The sequence below is a fragment of the Chenopodium quinoa genome, unplaced genomic scaffold (assembly GCF_001683475.1).
Source record: "Chenopodium quinoa cultivar QQ74 unplaced genomic scaffold, ASM168347v1, whole genome shotgun sequence".
Taxonomy (NCBI): domain Eukaryota; kingdom Viridiplantae; phylum Streptophyta; class Magnoliopsida; order Caryophyllales; family Amaranthaceae; genus Chenopodium; species Chenopodium quinoa.
Genome location: NW_018742433.1, coordinates 544,798 through 566,281, shown reverse-complemented (window position 1 = coordinate 566,281; position 21,484 = coordinate 544,798). Strand labels below are relative to the sequence as shown.

At 39.0% G+C, this 21,484-nt stretch overlaps 3 protein-coding genes across 7 annotated transcripts; 1 reads left to right on the top strand and 2 right to left on the bottom strand.

The window, feature by feature from the left end:
- Positions 1–1,111: 1,111 nt before the first annotated feature.
- On the top strand, positions 1,112–13,076 carry LOC110715205. Of its 5 annotated transcripts, none has more exons than XM_021893786.1 (2): positions 1,112–1,583; positions 10,825–13,076. In XM_021893786.1, the coding sequence occupies exon 2, from the start codon at positions 10,834–10,836 to the stop codon at positions 12,880–12,882; it is 2,049 nt and encodes a 682-aa protein (XP_021749478.1). In that variant the 5' UTR covers positions 1,112–1,583; positions 10,825–10,833; the 3' UTR covers positions 12,883–13,076. The 5 variants fall into 5 exon arrangements, with proteins under 5 accessions (XP_021749478.1, XP_021749467.1, XP_021749473.1 ...); XM_021893775.1 differs by lacking the exon at positions 1,112–1,583 and adding an exon at positions 10,181–10,303 and having other exon boundaries at positions 10,797–13,076; XM_021893781.1 differs by lacking the exon at positions 1,112–1,583 and adding an exon at positions 10,216–10,303.
- LOC110715195 (FT-interacting protein 1-like) lies at positions 2,336–6,239 on the bottom strand. The gene has a single exon (XM_021893769.1). The coding sequence runs from the start codon at positions 4,763–4,765 to the stop codon at positions 2,483–2,485; it is 2,283 nt and encodes a 760-aa protein (XP_021749461.1). The 5' UTR covers positions 4,766–6,239; the 3' UTR covers positions 2,336–2,482.
- LOC110715187 (probable disease resistance RPP8-like protein 2) lies at positions 6,341–10,225 on the bottom strand. The gene has a single exon (XM_021893761.1). The coding sequence runs from the start codon at positions 10,208–10,210 to the stop codon at positions 7,634–7,636; it is 2,577 nt and encodes an 858-aa protein (XP_021749453.1). The 5' UTR covers positions 10,211–10,225; the 3' UTR covers positions 6,341–7,633.
- Positions 13,077–21,484: the final 8,408 nt, after the last annotated feature.

Genomic DNA, 21,484 nt, shown 5'->3' with positions numbered 1-21,484 from the left:
TGATTTATTTGCACAGCCAAATGCTGGGGTGGTGTGTGATCCGGAGCTTACTGTTGCTCAATGCATAGATCACAATGCAGGAACATGGGACATGTCTGTCTTGAATAACTTATTTCCTGCTGATGTGTGTGCAAAAATATTACAGATTCCCTTGTCCTCATCAATGCATACGGATGTTCTCTTTTGGTGGCCGTCAAAAGATGGTATGTATTATGTTAAATCAGGTTATTGGCTTGGTAAACTTGAACGAGCACGAGTTGAAAATGTTGAGAATTCTGAGGCATGGAGGTTAATTTGGAAGCTAAAGGCCCCCCCTAAATTAGCTCACTTTGTTTGGCAAGTTTGTTCCGGTAATATGGCCGTGAAGGAGATACTCTTCCGTCATCAAATTGCTTTTGACAAATTATGTGTTTGTTGTGGTATTGAGGTTGAATCCATCTCCCATGTTCTGTTTGAGTGTGAGAATGCAAAGCTGGTGTGGGGTAATTATGAAATGACTGATCTTATTGAGGCTATGCCTTCTGGTACTTTTCTCTCGAAATTTATCTGGTTGCAAATAAGCTTGAAGCAAAGGAAGTATGCAAGATATGGACTATATCATGGGCTATCTAATTCTGTCGCAATAAATATGTTTACGAGCATGAAACTTTAGATATAATGGTTGTAGCTGCAGGGTTCCTTAACATGTTGAGTGACTACTGCACGTACTTGAGAAGAGTGTTTGGGGCTCCTATTATTCAGAGGTCCACTTTATCTGCTGCTTGGTGGATTCTTCCCCCTGCGAACACAGTGAAGGTTAATGTGGACGCTCATGTTGTGGAGGGTTCTCATGTAAGCTTGGGTATGGTGATCCGTGATGAGTATGGTAAAATTGATGCTGTTGCTGTTAGAAGACCGAAGGTGCTCTGGCTGGCTGATGTTGCTGAACCTGCAGCTGCGAAATTTGGGCTTCAGGTGCCGCTTAGGCTTGGGTATCGCAGAGTGTGGCTGGAAGGAGATGCTATTAATGTGATCAAGGCTCTTGATAGCTCTTTGACAGAGGGCGTGCTCCTATTTATTTGCTTTATGATGATATTTGTAATTTATCTTGCTTATTAGATTCTTTTATGGGATCTCATGTTAAAAGGGGCGGGAATGTTAAAAGGGGCGGGAATATAGTGGCTCACTTAGTCGCTCGGTGGAACACGACGGGTAATGATGAACTAGTTTGTTTGGACTCGTTCCCCAAAGTATAATTACTTTGGCGGAGTTTGATTTGCAATAATAATTTCCGCTCCGTTTGTTTCAAAAAAAATAAAAATAAAATAACTTCCAAATCTCTTATTGTTTTTCTATTCTAAATATACATGCTACATTGCTAAATATATACCATGCATTAAATATAATTTCAATTCAAAAATATTAAGATGAATTGTGAAGGCCTTACTTTGTAAAACCAAAACCTCAAAAAAATCGAGAAAGAATTATCTGCTGAAAACTTCAACTTACATCATCAATCGCGATGATTCCACAAGATCAAGTAAAATACAGTAGCAATTCGTTGATTACATCCCAACAATATTTACCCTTCTTTTCATGGGCTGGTAAGTAGCTAAATTCTCCCTTTTTCTTTCTTAATTTTGTGATTAAATTTTCACTGTATATCTTTTCCTGTATAATTGTATTTTTGGCTTGCTGCTTAATTCTATGTTAATAATTTTATAGTATAATTACTTTAGTATACCCAGAACTTAAATTACCGGAACCTAATTTGTATATTGTTCAGGGTTTTAATTGTGAATTGATCCTCTTTTTCTGGAATTGAATTGGGATTTTCTGTTTTTTGTGATATTGCAAAGTGTAAATTATTCTTTTTTTTTTTTTTTTTGAAAGAAATTAATTACCCAGTTCATTGAATGCCTGTTAATCCAATTATGGTGTTGTTTAGTAGTTGTAGGTAGTATTATGGTTAATTTCCCAGTTCATTGAATGCCTGTTAATCCAACTATGGTGTTGTTTAGTAGTTGTAGGTAGTATTATGGTTAAGTTAAGTTGAGCCTGAGACCAGCCCACAAGGATTGGGGTTGAGCTCGTATTGAAGGCGGGTTATGGTAAACCTTAGGTGATTTTTTGTTGTGTATTGGTGTACCTCTTGTAAATAGGGTATTTGACGGTGATACTCTCTTCGTTCCATATGAATTGGGAAGAGTCCTAATTATGTGGCGGCACATGTTTAGGAGTAATATTATTAGGATAGACACTAGGAGAAGTGTGTTAGAATTCTTAGAAATGAGGGCTTTTATAGGACTCTAAATCATGGGATGGAGAGAGTAAGATTTATTGAATAAACAAGAAGTTCTAAGTTGTATAACAATTCATTGAAATCTTGAATAAATGAGGTTACAGTTGTATGTTTTAAACAAAAGATCAGACGAGTGCACCTTTTACATCTCACTGGAATTCACTGCTTTTTTATCATCAAAGCAAAAAGTTGTGTTAGTGTTTACAAATACATGAAGTCGTCCTTAGAAGGCAACCTTGTGAAGAAGTTGACTAGTGATTTAGGAAACTTGATGATGCGGAGCCATGGGTGTCTCAGTAGGTAAAAGCCGAGTATAGCTGCAATTATCCTGAATTCTATGAAATATAATAGTACAGAGGTACAAATACAGAAAAGCAAAAACACTGGAGTTGCTCTAGGATCTGCCCAGGTAATTAGGGACTGAAACCTTTCACCTATAGTAGCCCACTCCTCTAATTCAGCTTGTATCCTACTCCCTTTACTTCTGAGACGATCATATCTCATTTTGACAATATAAGATGGTTGGGAGGTTGGGAATGTATCAAACTCCTCATCAAGATCATCAGGGTCATCAATATCACCAAGAGACAAGTGAGAGTCCATATGAGGTGGGTGCCAAGCACGCCGCCATCTGTAGTTCCAGATGCTAATCAAGAAGAGTGAGAAAAAGATAATGGATGGCAATGCCTTAGGGTAGAGCAAAAGAGTTGTGAGAAGAATGTGGAAGAAAATAGTCAGAAAAGGCCTCTCCCACTTATATATCTGATCAAACCATCTCAGAAAATTCATGAATCTGAGGAAATTTGCCATGCTCTTTCTTAAACTCCAAATATTCAAGTCTACATCTAGCATGTAGTCAACAATCTCTTTTCTTAACGGCGGTTCCGCCTTACCAAGCCGGTTTGAGATTATCTGAGTGGCTATGTCTCTCAAGGTGTCAAGCTGCCGTACACTCAACGGGTAAATGTAGTGCATTTTAGGGAGCAGAGGTCTTGAATAAAGTTGCAACATGTTAATCCATGATGTACAAGTGAACCTTACCACCAGTTCAATTTCCCCTTTCATCTCCACCCCTGAGGAATGCAGGACTAGTAGTGGGTACCTATGCCTGTTAATCTGTCCAGATTCAAGGGTAGAAACACGAATTCTGACCTTGCCCATGCCAGAGTCATTTTCCCCACCATAATCATGAAAGTGATAATCATCAAACACAGCAATGGTGATGACTGTAAATGGATCAAAAACCTCCCAACGATGCTGTTCATTCCACTTTGGATTAGAGCTGTCTGTAATTGTCCGTGTTCGAACCCATTTCGTTCCATATTTAGCAACGCAATAAGCGTCAGTTCTTCCTCCATTATTCTTTTTTCTCATTGGCATTAATCCATGAGCACTTATAACTCCCACTTCCAAGATTCCAATTGGTGCCCTCCACAGCTGCTTTCCTGTTGGTTTAAGATCAGAGCAATAATTTGTTGCCTCACTTAAGACGTGGTATCCACCCTCCAAACAAATTCTTAAGTGGATTCTGCTACTAAATCTTCCCTGTCTTCTAGACTCGTCAACAATGCCAGCCCTTGAAAGAGAAAACCACCTACTCACCACTGGCCTTTGGTCCAACCTACGCTCTTGTTGTTGTAATGGAATCATACACCTTCCAAGGATTTCATGTCTACCCAATCCCCCTATGTCCTCTACTGTCAAAACCAAATGTTCCTCAAAAGGTTCAGCAGCTATGAATAGCAAATCCTCATTCCACATTGGGTTTGTGCCCTTAAAGGCGCTGGTCGTAGTTCTAAAAGTTTGATTCCCTATTACTGCCAACACTTGCAACTTTGGTAATCTGTGGCTATCACTAAGTACCAGATCTTGAGCTTCAATGACATTAACCCTAACATACCAAAGCTTTGGAAGAAGATACTCACCAGCAATCGACGCCGCATCAGAATGACAAGCCTGGGGGAAAATCTTATCAGCTTGAGTGCCCATCCAAATACCCAACAACAGTTCTCCTCTTGCAGCATCCTCATCTATACCAACCAGCTTATACCACTGTGGGGCCAAGTGAATCTGTCGATTACATTTTGGAGTTTGGTTTAGGTCAAAGGCAGGTAACTTTCCAATGAACTCATCTCCCAATGCAGTCTTATCCTTAATCACAACTTCTGCAATTGAGGCTCGAACTTGATCCTTTGAGAAAGCAAAAACCTGGTCCCATTGGGGATTGACATCCTTGACATGTCTAGTGGTTGCTTTATAGTCTCCTAGTTTCACTTCCGCATAAAGGTTGGAATTTCCATTGCTTGCATCTTTGGTGGGCAAATCGACGGCCTTGACAACATGAACAAATATGTACTCCATTTGTTCAACAAGGTCGTAAGAGCATATGCCTTCATATCCTGGCAACTTCATAGTGGCACCTATTGGAGGTCTGGTTTCCTTAAGGAGAAACGCTTCTTGCGGTGTTTTGGTGGCTGACTCCATTGATCAAATTAGTTGGGGAGTGAAGACTGCATAGAAGTTTAGTTGGATTACTGAGCAAGCTCAGATAATCTTTCTGGCCATAGATGAACCATTAGTGGAAGTCATCTCCCTAGAAGTTTCCTGCTTTTGCAAGTGTAGACTAATATTGGACCTTTTAACTCGTGCCAATTCTTCCTTAATGTGCTTGTGGACCAGGATTTCACCTAACAAGCAATCACAATTCAAAAAGCTACAATAAACTCATTGTTTTAAGTGGTTTGATTTTTATGATTTATTTATTTAGTTATAAATTATTTATTTTATTTATTTATCTATTGACATGGGGAAGAGTAAATTTGCAGATCTAGAGGTATCAATACCTATTCTTACCAAGAATTACTAAAGTGAAAGAAAAATTCAATTTACAACGGTCACTTTATTGGAAGTAATAAAAAACTTAGTTGCTTTCTTATAATCCACTAATGGCTTATTTTGTCTGGATTATTGGGGATGCTCTAATTTATAATGTGGTGGTGCCTAGGCCATCAAAAATAAATATAAATAAAAGTACCCGGTGGCCCAGTGGGGCATGATGTTGGTAGTGGAGGTATTAAAATTGACCATTGTCAAGTATTTCTCATTTAATACCTATATTTTGCTTAGAATAAGGCATGAAATCAGATATTGTAGCTTATTACTTAAGTATTGAGATGATAATCTTATTTTTAGATTAATTTGTTGTAGGCTTGTAATTGTAGCAGGCGAAAAATGATTAGTAAAAAATATTATCAGAAGGAAGGTTCAGCACCTTTTAGGTTGGTTGGTTCTTGCTTCTTGCCATATCCCCTTCATTTGGGACCTCCAAATTCCTCTCCACCATGTCATATGCAGTAGTAAATGTGGAGTGTATTTTAACAAGAGTGCATAATTTGAAGTTTCGTTTTTGGTCACCTTTAGGAAATGTTGATCCTTCACAGGTCTGGAATTATTGGTTCAGTTATTTGAAAAGCCAATGTGTAGTGTTTGATTTGTCGTTATATTGTCAAATCTTTTCCAAAAGTCCAAAAGCAGCAACTTAAAGCAAGAGGTATGAAAGTGTAAACCACCCAACCCCAATGAAGCTACAAATTACAAAAAGGGTACACATAGACTATTGTCTATGTGTACCCCACATAGACAAGGCTTATATTGGCTAGGAAAAGTTGGCCCACTTGATCCCACATGAATAGTTTAGAAATTTCTATTCGAAAATTTTGCAAACGAAAAAATTTGAATTTTGAATTTAATTGTATTTATGGCGGTGAATGATGTTGGAGGATTTGCGAGAAGCATGGAATTAAAACTCGGCCGTTCTGTTATATAGCGGCCGTTATGTAACGAATTTTGGATTTGCCGTTCCGCAAAACCCCGTTATATAACGCCGCGACAAAAATCACATCTTTCACCCCGCGTTATCCGTTATGTAACGGTGACTCGCCGCGGTAGAACATTTTTTAACGCGTTACATCCATTTAATATATTAGAAATTGATTATATAGTCTATAAAACATGATATTTAGTAGTTTTTATTTACCATATATATTACCTGCTTTTATTTTGATATATATGGTTATTTTATGTTCAAAGAATACATTTTTAACTTAAAAGCTATAAACACCACTTAATCCATTAATGTGAATTTATTTGAAAAATTCACACCGCGCTTGCCGCGATCCGTTATATTCGTCCGTTATAAGCCGTTCCCGCGACAACGTGACCATTACCGCAATCGCGACCGCATCCTCAAATTTTTTTTTTATGGCGAGAAGACACCATGGAGGGGCGACGACGGTGGCTTTAAGGTGAGTAAGGTGGTTGAGAGGAAAGGAAGGGCCGATGGTCGGCGTAATTAGAGAGTGATGTGGTTTAGAGTATGAAACGATGGTTGGCGAAATAAAAAAAATAGATGTTTTAGTATTATTTGTATTAAGACGAGTTTTGGAGACTGTGTAAAGTCAAATGGGGCAAAAAAATAGGGATAGAATGAGTAACTTCAAACCAGTCATATTTCTTTATAAATACCTAATTCATCAAATACAAGTTATACAACATATTCCCTAATTTACTCAGTAAGCTATGTAAAAAAAGAAAAAAAATTTAGTTCGTTTATAAAATTTCAATTTGACCAATTACTTTTAAAACTTACTTTTGATGTCGCCAAAAAAAGGTTTTAAACAACAATGTCAGCTATCAAATTAAAATCTTTAGCTTCAAATCAATGAATTTCTTCACTGTCGTTTGCCATTGCTATACAAGTGGTTTCTAAAACTACTTAATTACCTAGTTTGGAGAAGTATTTTTTTTTATGAATATGGCGCGATAATTTCAATAACGCATTTACCGCTCCTCTCTCCTTAGGCGGGACTCTTACACGCTTTTTACCGCTTATTCTCACGCTCAAGTCTCTTTCTTTCCATTTTTTACAATGCTGATGTGTCGCAATATTATTAGTTGTCTATGTGGGGCTACACATAGACTTTGTCTATGTGTATCAGCTCCCTACAATTTAAGGCCTCAACAAAATCAATCAATCAATCAATCTAAGCCTTAATCCCCATAAGTGGGTCGGCTACATGAACCAAATTTGATTATTCCGTGTAATCATCAACAAAGATCCTCCTCCTCCATCCCTTAAGATCCAAGGCCTTAAGGCCTCAACAAAATGAATGTAAAAAAAGGAAACTAAACAGCATTATGCTAAATAAAAGAGCAGTAGTGTAATTATGACATCTCTGAGTCTGTCAGTAACAATCAGTATTCAGTACCTTATCTCAAGGAACTTCTGTACCATAGTGTACTGTAGACAATAATTCCAGCCTTAGTGTTATTTCTTGACAGTAGTTATCATGTTCACTGGAAATAAATTAGATGCTTCATTTTGACAGGGTATGTCTTCAATTTCAGACAAGATCGGATCTCAATTGCTCCAATTACTGGCATAGCCTCTTTATCCACAGTCCAGTCCTCCAGTTCTTTCAATTTCCAGAGCTTTAAGAAACGAAGTTGTTGAAAGCTTGAAGCGGGGCACATCATAGTCTTTCCAGTATAAGATTCAGAGAGCAAATCAAGGATTCTCAACTCTTGAAGCTTCCCCAATATGGGCATTGGGTCTTGTTCTAACTTGGACAGAGACAGAGTAATCTGTGAAAGTCTTTTTGGAAGTGTGGAGAGTACACTAACGTGTGTAGACTCTATCTTTCCAAACAAGTAAAGACTTTTGAGATTAGCAAGGCCTGAAAGATGCTCAAAATAGAGGCTAGATGGTTGGACCACTTGATTAATTGACCTCAATTTTAAGGATTCAAGGCAAGGCACGTTAACAATCCACTCTTCTAGGGCCTTCTGTTTTGAAGCTTCCATTTGACATGTCAATGACAGTTTTTTGAGACTCTTTAGCCTATCTAAGCCATCTTTAATTAGGCTCTGATCATCTATGTACCCACCCCACAATGTTTGTAGATCAGTTAAAGAGATTGGCGTCACACTAGAGGGACATGGTAACCTAGTACGGTAGTCCTGACTGAGGTACAAGTGTCTCAATTCTTTCAGCTTCCAGATGGAATGTGGAACTGTGCTTATGCTAGTGTGTTTCAAGTCCAGTGTCTGAAGCTTCTGCAAGCAGCCAACTGATGCCGGGAGTATATCTGAATAAGTCCTCCTTAGCCCCAAATATCTAAGGTGGCTAAGTTCCTTAAGCACAAAGTCAGGTAAAATGGGACGGAAAACACCTTCAAGATCCATTACTCTCAATCGTTTAAAGCCTCCCATCTTGATGCCTTTTATTAGAAAGTCTCTGATGTGCTCTCCTGGCTCTCGCCCTTCTCTCGGATCAAAGGATAGGAACGAACGCATATGCTTAAAGCTAGTTGGTAAATTACCCCTTTGTTGATTCCGTTCAGCTGCTCTCTCAGAAGAGGTAGCACCCTCTACTTCTGGAAGATGAGCGAGCCTATAGACGTGGATCACATTGCTGCTGCTACCATTAAAAAAATGAGATTCCTGGGCTTTTGGTAGCAGTATATCTCTGATAATATGATGCAGCCGACATGCCTTGATATCACCATTAGTCTTCTTTCTTAGAACCTGTATGACTGTTCGATTTTCCAAATCAATTAGGTACTTATTTGCTGTAGCCTCCAGAGGTATCTCATCATTGAACCCTTCGGGATGCACTAGTCCCTCAGCAAGCCAAAGTGCAATCAGCCGTCTAACAGGAATTTCATAATTCTCATCAAAAAGCAGAAAATAATACAGGCATTTTTTAAGATTAGGTGGTAATGCATCAGCAGCTATATGTTTGATAGAACCTTTTTGTTGGAGCTCTTGCAGTAGCCAATTCCAGCGATCCACAGTTCTTGCTTCCCTAGAGAGAATACCCACAGTCTCTGATATTGTCAGTGGCAAGCCCTTGCAGCTTTCTACTATGGCCTTTCCCAGATGCATCAACTCCTGAGGCACATCTCCAAGTTTAGCACAAAATAGCTCCCAACTTTCCTCTGGAGTTAGCAACTGCACTTGATGAATTAGCCCTCTTGAGCTGGCCTCCAAGGCAGTCTCTCTATCTTGGGTGACAATGATAACTGCACCAGCACATGTGATTGGCAACACTTCTTGCAGCTGTCTCCAGACTTCAGGTTTCGAGACATCATCTAGCACTATTAGGTAACGCTCTCTGCTACTCAAAGCCAATAGTATACTCTGTACCAGATCTCCATTGTTATATCCCTGTATAACTTGCTTGGCTATGCTGTGCAAAATGTCCCGAGGATCTGAATCCTGTTGTACAGTTACCCAAGCACGACAAGTAAAATGACTAGCTATCATGGCATTATTATAGACCATGGATGCAAGCGTTGTCTTGCCAACGCCCTTCACTCCCAATATTGTAATTGTAGAAGCACGATTACGTTGTTTAGAAAGAAGATAACCTTCCAAAATTTGCGCACTTTCATCACGGCCAACTACACTGCTCCCATTCCATGTCTCAAGCCCAAAGGACGAGTCTGCAACTGCGGTAAAGTTTAATTCTCTAGCTCGTGTAATGAGTTCAGAAATCTGGACTGCTACTTGCTTTAAAAGTTTAATTAGTTCCTTTTGAGTCCTGGCATTGCTCAACAATGACACATACCTCTTGAACTTAACTCTTTCTATTTGGCCCTCTCGTTTTTTGATAAAATTATCAATGTGGGTTTTTGCAGAAAAAGCAACATCTTTCAACTTTCCCATCAATAAGTTTACCTCCCTGTCGTTTGAGCTTCTTTGTGCTTCTGATCCTTTTAGTATAACCTGTAAAGCTCTTAAACCCGGCTCGAGTGATTCAAATTGATCTTCAAATCCCTGTATTATTGGGGATTCCTCAGAGATAAGCTCTGCAACTTTTGAGATTATTTCAGTAAGATCAATCTCATCTCCGGATCTAGTTGCCATACTGCTTTCAGCAGAAGTGCAAACAGTGGATAAATTTGAGTGCAAGAAAAAAAGACAATTTGCAGTAAGCTTCACTTAAGATAACGGTTTTCAGTAAGCTTCTTTGTGCTACTTTATATCAACTTTCTCTTCTTTTCTTTTCTTTTCTTTTCATACCTTTTAAATTTATTCTTATTGGTGTGTGGGCGTATGGGGCTCTCTATTGTGGGGTTTGGCTATTTTTCTTCTACAAACTTTCCAGACAACTTAGTCGTGGTATTTTTTTTATTATTTTTTTTATGTTGTTAAAATGTTGCTACTTGTTCAATTGATGGGGTAGGTGAGGAGTAAAGAGACTAATGAGGTTTCTGTCTGTCATATAAAAAATAAAAAAAAGAAAAAAACCCAATTTTCATCTGGTGTGAGTTTTATACATTTGAATTTTCAAAATTTAGGTGAATATATGTGCTGTTCACTATATAGATTCAGTGATTAACCAGAGCTCATGTCCATCTTGTGCAAACCAGCACAAAACCTCTTTAATGACATTAAACACAACTTCTGCCAAACCAACAGCATTTTAGTAAATTTAACACTTAATTAACAGGTATTGGTGTTTTTATTGTGCGAGGAAGGGGTGAACGATGGTACAGATAATCCCTAAAGTTTGGCTCAAGCTCTGGAACCAATGGGAGTTCCATGTGATGAAGTTATGGAATGAATGGGAGATTCGGGCGTTGGTTCTTATAAGCCTTTTGTTGCAGGTAATGCTTATTGTTTTAGGCAAGCAGAGGAAGCGTGACAGACGAAAGCGGATAAGGTATACACTTTGGCTTGCCTACTTATCTGCTGACTGGGTTGCTACCGTTGCTCTTGGCAGTTTGTCTAATCAACAAGGTGATGACACAGTCGATTCCAGCAACGTACTAAAAGCATTGTGGGCGCCAATTCTTCTCTTGCACCTTGGTGGCCCAGATACTATAACTGCTTACTCCATGGAAGACAATGCATTGTGGTTGCGGCACTTACTGGGGCTTTTAGTACAGGTATTGGTTGCATTTTACATCTTTGTCAAGTCTTTGAGACTCACCCAGCTCAACTATGTCGCTATCCCAATGTTTGTCTCTGGAATCATTAAGTACGGAGAGAGGACCTGGGCTTTAAGGTCTGCAAGCAGTGACCAATTCAGGGACTCGCTTCTTCCTAGCCCTGATCCAGGCCCCAACTATGCTAAATTTATGGAAGAATATGTTTTGAGAGAAGCTGAAGGATATAACATTCAATGGACGAAAATGAAGGATCCCAAGGTGGTTGTTCGTAGCTTAGTAACAGACAATTCAAAAGATTGCCATATTGAAGCTGCATCTATTCCCAAAAGAGCTTATGAATACTTCCAGATATATAAATGCCTCTTTGCAGACCTTATCCTTGGCTTTCAAGAGCTTGAGATGAGCAAATCTTTTTTCCTACACAGTGAATGGAAAGAGGCGTTTAATGTTGTTGAAATTGAGCTTGCTCTTGTCTTTGATTCTTTTTACACAAAGGCTGCCATACACTACACCAGATGGGGTCGCATATTACGGCTTATCACTGTATCTTCGACTTTTGTCACATTGGCAGCCTACTACTTCTCACAAAAGCACAAGTATTCTGAAGTTGATGTGATTATAACTTACACTTTGTTGGTTGGAGCTGTTTCCCTTGAGATTTTTGGCATGGTTGTTTGGCTTTGCTCAGATTGGGCCCTGATATGGCTGGACCATCATGAGAAGATGCCAGTCAAGCAAATCTATAAGGCCATCTCATGCCTTAAAATTTTCAGTAGCGACAGTAAGTGGTCTAATCACATGATGCAGTACAATCTGATAAATTCATGCTTTGAAGCGGCTCTGACTAAATCATGCATACTGCTTCCCTGTTATTTCTATCGCAAACTCCAAATGAAGACCAAAACAGAGCTAACAGAAAGAGTTCCGGACATGCTGAAAAAATATATTTTCAAGCAGCTTCTTGAGCATACATCAGATTTGAAGGAAGATAGGGCATTTTGCACTTCGCGAGGTTCATGGGTTCTGGATAGATACCAATCACAAGATCTCAACTGGAGCATTGAGAAAGAATTTGATCAAAGCATCCTTCTTTGGCATATTGCTTCTGATTTATGCTATCACACAGATGAAGACTCGGGACCTGAATCAGCTTGCTATGTTGAATGTCAAGTGAGCAAGCTGCTGTCAAATTATATGTTGTACCTACTAGTAAAAAGGCCATTCATGTTGCCGAATGGAATAGGGAAAATCAGGTTTCAGGATACTTGTGCAGAGGCAAAGGATTTTATTCAGGAAAGATCTGTGAAGGATGCTAAAACAGCCAGACAAAGGTTGCTCACTATAAAAACTAACATATTGCCAGGTGATATCAAAGGTGATAGAAGCAAGTCAGTCTTGTTTGATGCTTGTCGCCTCGCAAAATATTTACAAAACAGAGATTGGAAATGGAAGATTATTGTTGGCGTATGGGTGGAGATGCTAGTGTATGCTGCAAGCCAATGTAGGTCAGATCACCATGCTCAAGAGCTGGCTCAAGGAGGGGAGCTTCTCACTCATGTATGGCTGCTGCTGGCACATGTCGGGTTAAGTGAACATTTCCGAATATCAGAGGGCCATGCTCGAGTAGTATTAGATGTGACTTGAAGGGTGAACTTTACAAAGCTTTTTTTTTATTTTTTTAGTTATGCCCTGTTTCATCTGCTGCAGATTTCATGTATAATTTTTATTCCCTACTGATCTGATGACTGATCCCTGAGGTGCCAGCCTTTAATTTGTTGTCAACTCATTGAAATCTTATCAAAGTTTAATTTACATTAAAGCATAAACTTTTTGACTTATCTGGGCTTTGTTAGTAACCGGGTCTGTCATGTTATTGATCTCGTGTATATTCACAGTTTACCTGTCAGTACATCCCTTTCACAGCTTAAGAATACCGAAATATGACCTATTTGTCATATGCTTCATATGACAGTATTGTTTACCTATGGTAACACCAAAAACTAAGTGGAGGTAGCACACAGATTAAGATCTTTGCCAGTTGAAGTTTCACTTTCACCAAAAGGTTAAAATATACTTCGTATGATATTATGTTAATAAAATTACTTTAGTAGATTGAGCTCTTGTGATGATTGATCAATACTCTCAGAATATGTGCTGACAGATATACTCATGTATAGCAGATAAAGCAGATACCAGTACGGGTAACAGCTCAACAGGGAAGGCCGGACGGCAGACGCAAAGCTCCCAGGTGGGTAAGTCACATACAGCTTCTGTGATGAAGATTTATTTAAAAGGATATATTGCAAAATTTATGCAGGAAATCACACAAAATTTTGCTCTTGTTTATGTTTGGTCCTATATTCAGATTTCTCCTTTCAATTTACTCCATACGAATATTTCTGCTTCTATAATTCTGATGTTCTCCTGGTTTAAAATGCATTCCAGTAAGGAGTCTAAGGATGGAGTATAGCATCAACATGCATGGAAGACTTATATGGGAGCTAAACATTCAACAAAGTGACCAGGTATGTCTTCTGGTATCTAGAAGTTGTATCTACTTCATGAAATTCATACCCGAAACAATATTGTAGGATCCTACATTCTATAATTCCTCTCTTGTTTGTCCATTCTTTTGAGGTCGTCATTATCTGCAGAACATTTCATGGTTCATTATTTTGTTCTGCAATTGTATTTCATTTAGTCATTATTACCCGACTTTATACCACTATTCCAGTATTAGTTTATATGTGTCCTTGAGTCCAAGGCTTAGTTTGTCAATTTCCATTTTATGATTTGTTTTTTTAGTGAACGAAGATGGAAAACACTAGGAATTTTGATCTCAGCTAATACTCGTATTGAATACTTTGGCAAATTTGATAGATGAGAAGCCTACTACTACGTATAAAGATTGAGAGAGACATCCTATTAACTGTTCCCGCTTGGCTTGACTTAATAAAACTGCAAATGACTCATCAAGTCTATGCCTTCACCTTCAGGTCACTTGTGTCAAGGTCACTTGAGTGCATTCATTTTCATGGATTATTATGTATTAATGTGTGGTGAATGGTGATGATGCAAAAATATCATACGAAGTATATGGAATGAATTTAAGGTCATTATCAATTTTGCCTTCATTAAATGAAGTTAACTCTGTTTTGTAGTGTGGAAAATTAAGAATTATTATCAAGTCACTATATTTCATCATTTTACACATTTGTTTACAAGTGACAAGGGACATTAGGTGTAGAAAACTAGAAACGGTAGATAAACCAAAATTTGACTCCATGAACATGATTTTAGACGCAAAAACTTTGTTTCAGATCTTTTTTGATTTTGTATTTTCATCATAATAGTTTGGATCATACTCCTCCATATGACTTGATTCTGAAAGATAGTTATTGGACAATTGTTTAAGATTAGAGAATGCTCCTAATCCCATCGGAAATTTTCCCTTAGCTACATAAAGAACTTGTAGGCTAACGCAACCCGAAATGTTGGTGGGAATTTCCGCACTGACTATGATCGATAAGTTTACTCTTGAAGGTCAATTATCAACGCCATATAATCTGTATCGTTACAAACAATGGCAAAACTATGTAGGTGCACGTGCATCACCCATCCAAAAATAAAAATAAAAAAAAAATTTGAAGTTCAACTAAAAAAATAAATCAAAAATCAAAGAGACAGGTCTCTTTGATGCTGCTATTGCATTTTCAGAGTTTCACGCTGTTTTCTTTTTATAATTGAAGACACCAGTTATATTTAATATTGAGTAATTGGACTCTTAAGTTATATCACTTTTTTTTTTCTTTTTTTTTTTGCTTTTGCTTCTATTTATATATTTATGTGTGCATCCCATTTTAAAATTTTAAAATAAATGTTTTATAGTACATTTGTTTATAACATGCTATTTGTAGTACTTTCGACTTGTAAGATGGATTTTTTTTTTTTTTGTATTACTTGGTTGTAGTATGGATTTATGGGTCCTATTTTTCGATTGAAATCGATTTGGTTGTAATATAATTTTTTTTTACGGAGTACATAATTTTTGGATTGAAATTAATTATGAACTAGACCCAGAAAAAAAAATTATATTTTCACAAGTGATCAATAATTGATGTCACCCACCATCTCAGAAATCCTGGATCCGCCGCTGGTTACAAAGGGCATTAGCGACTCTAAGATGTTGCATTCCAAATATAACAAGCAATAGGGAATGGACTGCTTGTAATTGTATATATGAAAGACTTGGGATGGCTTGGCTTTATTTTGTATGATTTATTATTATTATTTTTTTTAGTATTTGTAGGTTTTGTTTTGTTTTTTTGTTGAAATTATACCTTCCTTTTCCAATTCATTATATAGTTCGTATAAGATATAACGATAAGCCAATAAACTTATTGTAAGTTTACAACGCGTAAGACTTGATTTAAATTATGGTACACTGTTTAACACGTCGAGCTTTTGTTTATTTGTTTCTACTGTATCTAACATGGCGAGCCTAGTTGTTTACTTCGTACAAGACTATTCAATTCAATAGTCTTTGGTGAATTGTGAAGATGAGAATAGTTATCGTTAAAGATTTGAGGGAGACAACCTTTACATACCGATTGAATAGTCCAGCAGGTCACTTAGTGTCGAGGTCTTTATCTTATGTACTTTTCAATTGAAAATATGAATTATTACTTTTATCCAGATTATTAATGGGTGGTTTATATGGAAATATCAAAGGAAAAATTGTCAAAAATATTACAAACTTTAAGTGCTCCGTTAAAAACAAATCAATCTTTTAATTATTTCTAAATCAGCAACTTTTTGGTGTAGCAGGCCACACTGTGTGGCAGGGGTTACCCGAATTATTTTGTTAGGGGTTACCCGAGTTATTCAGTCAAGGGTTACTCGAGTTACTCGGTCAGGGGTTACTTAAGGGGTTCGGACAGGGGTTACTTGAGGGGTTCACTTGGTCAAGGGTTACTTGAGGGGTTCACTTGGTCAGGGGTTACTCGAGTTACTCGGTCAGGGGTTACTCGGTCATGGGTTACTCAAGTTACTCGGTCAGGGGATACTCGAGTTACTCGGTTAGGAGTTATTCAAGGAATTCGATCAGGGGTTACTCGAGTAATTCAGCCAGAGGTTACTTAAGGAGTTCAGTGAGGGGTTACTCGGTCAGGAGTTACTTGAGGGTTCAGTCAGGGGTTATTTGAGGAGTTACTCAGTCAGGGGTTACTAGAGGGGTTACTCGGTCAGGGGTTACTTAAGGGATTACTCGGTCAGGAGTAACTCGAGGGGTTACTCGAGGGGTTTGATTAGGGATTACTCGAGAGGTTACTCGATCAGGGGTTAATTAAGGGGTTACTCGGTCAGGAGTAACTCAAGTAACCCCTGACCGAGTAACTTGAGTTACCCCGACAACTCGAGTAACCCCTGACCGAGAAACTCGAGTAACCCCTGACCTAGAAACTCGAGTAACCCTTGCCGTACGGTACAACAGGCCGCATACGAAAAATTGTGTTTCTAAATAATACAAATTTTGGGGAGTATCCGCTTTAAATAGGATATTTTACCTACAACCTATATAACCAGTTAACAGTTTTTTTATATAAATTCTTTTAACACCTAAGTAAAGCTTTAATCATAGTTAATTAACAGTTAAAATATTTTTTTTTTTTAAAAAAAAACACATCCCTCCCTCACCACCAGCCTCCCCTCCTCCCCCACCAACAGCTCCCCTCTCCCAGTCCCGGTGGCGCCAGCCCAGCTACCCCACCAGGTCGCCGACCGCCGCCTATATCCTGCACCACCTCAAATCACTAACCTACACCACACCTAACTCTCCTTCATCCACAACCACCAAACCTACCTCAAGCTACTGCCCACACAACCACCAAACCGAGCAATAGCAGCAGCCTCCCCTTCTCCTCTCACCATCCAACATCACAAGCAGCCACCTGCTGCAAGTCTGTGATGTGAGCCATATTATGAGCAAGCATGCAGTGCACGTGACTACAGGAGAAGGAAAGGAAAACGACTTTACTAAGCTGTCCAAGTAATCTTCTAGAATAAGAATCTTAATATAACAAACTTCCTTGAAATCAGCTCATTCGGTTATGCTTAGCTGGATATTGTTGATGTAAGGGGAATGTATTAGGCTGCTATATAAAAACCAGCAATGCTCATGTAATAAGGATAATATATCAATCAATCCTTTCCTCTCCCTCTCTCTATCTCTTGTACTATCAATTACAATTGCAATTATATAATTAATTCTCGTGAGTTCCCTTCTACAATATTGGATATTCACTGGTTAATTGTATACCAATACTCCTTAATTCAGTTAAGGTTGGATTGGGCGAAAATACATAGTCATTGTCCGGTTGTGATTTCATCTCTGTATTCCGGATCGCATCATTGGTATCAGAGCAGCAGCATTCTCGGACTACAATGCCTCCTAAGAAGAATTCTGAGCAACCTGAGGATGGAGACACTGTCACTCAAGCTGATATCCATAAAATGGAGGTAACTCTGAAAACTTTAATAGAGTCACAGAGTAAAGACTTAGCTGATTCTTATAAGACCAATGCTGAAAACATTAGTAATAACACCAAATCAATTTTAGATCTTAATGACCTTGTCGTAGGACTGTTGCAATGCAAGTAACAAAACTGTTACAAGAAAAAGAGGGACATACAGGAAGTTTGGGAGAGAAATGTGACCTTAATACTACCCCATTTTACTCAACTAGGCTAACAAAGATTGATTTCCCAAAAGTCAATGGGGAAAACTTAAAAGCCTAGCTGTACAAGTGTAATCAATTTTTTGACCTGGATAATATTTCAGACACCCAGAAATTAAAACTTGCTGCCATTCACCTAGAGGGGAAGGCATTGTCATGGCATCAGGCCTATGCCAAAGTTAAATCACCTCTGACATGGGCACAATATGTTGCTGACATAACCAGTAGATTTGGTAGTCTGTATGATGACCCTATGGCTGAGCTAAAAGCTCTTAGTCAGACTAGTAGTATCCAGGAGTACCATGATGCCTTTGATGAGATTGCTAGTAGGTTGAGCATGCCCATGGAATACTTATTAAGCTGCTATTTGGGAGGATTAGAGGAAGAAATACAGTTATCTATGAGGATGTTTAACCCAACCACCCTTCAGCAGGCTCACTGTTTAGCTAAGCTGAAGAAACACAAAACCCCTCTCAAAACCACTTCCACCCTTACTATCTACACCCAGAACTTCCCAGAACCATAACCAACTCAATCCCAACCAATCCACCAGAAACCCTCAAATTAAATCCTACCTAAATAGGAAGACTCTCACAGCTGTAGAGATGAATGAAAGGAGAATCAAGGGTCTTTGCTTTTGGTGTGATGAGAAGTTTGAAATAGGTCATAACTGCAGAGGAAGGCGACCTAGGCTGTTTCACATGGAAGTAGAAGATGAGGAGGAAGAAATTGAGCAGAGAATTGAGGAAGATACTGCAGAAGACCCTATTTATGCACAGATCTCTCTGTAAGCATTGGATGGCCATTGTACCTTCAATACCATGAGGTTGAGAGGGATGGTGGGAAGGAAACCTCTACACATCCTCCTTGACACAGGAAGCACCCATAATTTCATAGATACACCCACAGCTCTCAAACTCAGATATACAGTCGAAGGAGTACCACCTATGTGGGTCAAGATTGCTGATGGGGGTCAGTTAAGGTGTGATAAGGTCATCAAGAACTTTGAATGGAAAATGCAGGGATATTCATTCAAGGCTGACTTCTTATTACTACCCCTCAGTGGGAGTGATATGGTGTTAGGAGTCCAGTGGTTTGCCACTTTAGGGCCTATACTATGGGGTTTGTAAAAACTTGACCATGGAGTTCAAGTTAGAGTCTCCGAAAGTCAATCTTAGAGGGACCACTGTGAAGAAAATGAGGGAGATTCAACCCCAGCAATTGGCCAGAATAGTGGGCAACCAGGGTGAACTCTCTCTAATTAAGGCTATGCCTAGGGAAGAGCAGCTTAAGGTTTCTCAATGTCCGGGTCAGGAGTAGGATAGATGCCATCCTGCAATGCAAGAAGTGTTGAATGACTATGCTAGGGTCTTTGCAACTCCCACTGGATTGCCTCCCAGCAGGGCACAGTTCGATCACAAGATTCCCTTGAAGGAAAGTACTGATGCAATAAATATCAGACCTTATAGATACCCTGCAAATCAGAAGACAGTGATTGAAGAACTGGTGCAGGAGCTGTGTGATCAGGGTATAATTAGAGATAGTAACAGTCCATATGCTGCCCCTGTGGTCTTGGTAAAGAAGAAAGATGGAGGATGGAGGATGTGTGTTGATTACAGGTCCCTGAATAAAGCTACCATCAAAGATAAATTCCCAATACCTGTTATTGAGGAATTATTGGATGAACTCCAAGGGTCATCCTATTTTTCAAAGGTTGACCTTAAATCTGGCTATCATCAGATTAGAATGGATGCAAAAGATATTCACAAAACAGCATTCAAAACACACTTTGGCCACTTTGAATATTTGGTCATGCCCTTTGGCTTGACTAATGCACCCTCAACTTTTCAATCCCTTATGAATTCTGTTTTCAAAGCGTATTTAAGAAAATTTGTGCTAATCTTTTTTGATGATATTCTCATATACAGCCCCACTTGGGAAGCACACTTGATCCATGTTCGATTGGTTTTAGAAACGATGAGAAGGAACTCTTTACATGGTAATTTCAAGAAATGTTCATTTGGCGCCACTGAGGTGTCTTATTTAGGTCACATCATTTCAGCTCAAGGGGTGAGAACAGAACCAGACAAAATTAAGGCTATCTTAGAATGGCCCACTCCTGTGAATCTCAAGCAGTTGAGGGGATTCCTGGGACTAACAGGCTATTACAGAAGGTTTGTGCAGGATTATGGGAAAATCTGCAGGCCCTTGACTGACTTATTAAAGAAAGAAGCTTTCTATTGGGGAGAACAAGCAACTACAGCATTTAAAGAACTTAAGGCAGCCATGACCACACCACCTGTACTCTCATTGCCAGATTTCACTAAACCATTTGTTGTGGAGACAGATGCTTCAGGGAAGGGCATAGGTGTTGTGCTCATGCAGGAGGGTCACCCTATAGCCTACATCAGTAAGGCTCTGTCCGAGCGGAGTGATTCCTTGTCTGCCTATGAAAGAGAGCTCTTAGCAATTGTCTTTGCAGTGAAGAAATGGCAACACTACTTGACAACCATGCCATTCACCATAAAAACTGATCAACAAAGTTTGAAATATTTGTTGGAGCACAAGGTGGTGACTCTTTTTCAGCAGAAGTGGTTGTCCAAGTTGGCAGGCCTGGACTATGTGATTGAGTATAAGAAAGGGAAGGAAAATACAGTGGCTGATGCCTTGTCCAGAGTCCCTGAGCAACAACTCATGCAAATGTTGGTGACTTCCATCCACTCCTCTCTTCTGGAAGAAATTCAAGAAACCTGGAAAACTGATCCTAACTTGCAGAAATTGATTGCAGACCTGCAAAACAAGCCAGCATCTCATAAATTTCACACTTGGGACAATCAACAGCTACGAAGAAAGGGCAGGTTGGTAATTGGAGATAAGAGAGCACTTAAGGATCAAATCCTCAAATGGATGCATGACTCTTCCATGGGGGGACATTCTGGCATTGAAGCTACATACAGAAGGGTTAAGACCATGTTCTACTGGAAGGGCATGAAGCAAGACATCAGGGATCATATTAAATGCTGCATAGTTTGTCAAAAAAAGCAAATATGACCCTAGTGCTTCTCCTGGGCTGTTACAACCTTTACCTATTCCTAAAAGGGTTTGGGAGGAGGTAGCAATGGATTTTATTGAAGGTTTACCTACCTCCATGGGCAAGCAAGTGATATTGGTGGTAGTTAACAGATTGAGCAAGTATGCTCATTTCATTCCCTTGGCACATCCTTTCACTGCCATTAAGGTAGCACAAGCTTACATAGATTATGTGTATAAGCTGCATGGCTTTCCTAAAGCTATAATTTCTGACAGGGACAAAATTTTTATAAGTGAATTTTGGAAGGAATTAATGACAATGCTTCACATTCAACACAAGCTCTCCACTGCCTACCACCCTCAAACAGATTGCCAGAGGTTCTCAATAGGTGCTTAGAAGCATATTTAAGGTGTATGTGTAGGGATGCTCCTCATGATTGGGCTAAGTGGTTACCTTTGGCAGAATATTGGTACAACACCAAT

Bases quoted from the DNA above. Each gene is read 5' to 3' on its own strand.
- LOC110715187 (XM_021893761.1), bottom strand. From the start codon at position 10,210: ATGGCAACTAGATCCGGAGATGAGATTGATCTTACTGAAATAATCTCA.
- LOC110715205 (XM_021893786.1), top strand. From the start codon at position 10,834: ATGGTACAGATAATCCCTAAAGTTTGGCTCAAGCTCTGGAACCAATGG.
- LOC110715195 (XM_021893769.1), bottom strand. From the start codon at position 4,765: ATGGAGTCAGCCACCAAAACACCGCAAGAAGCGTTTCTCCTTAAGGAA.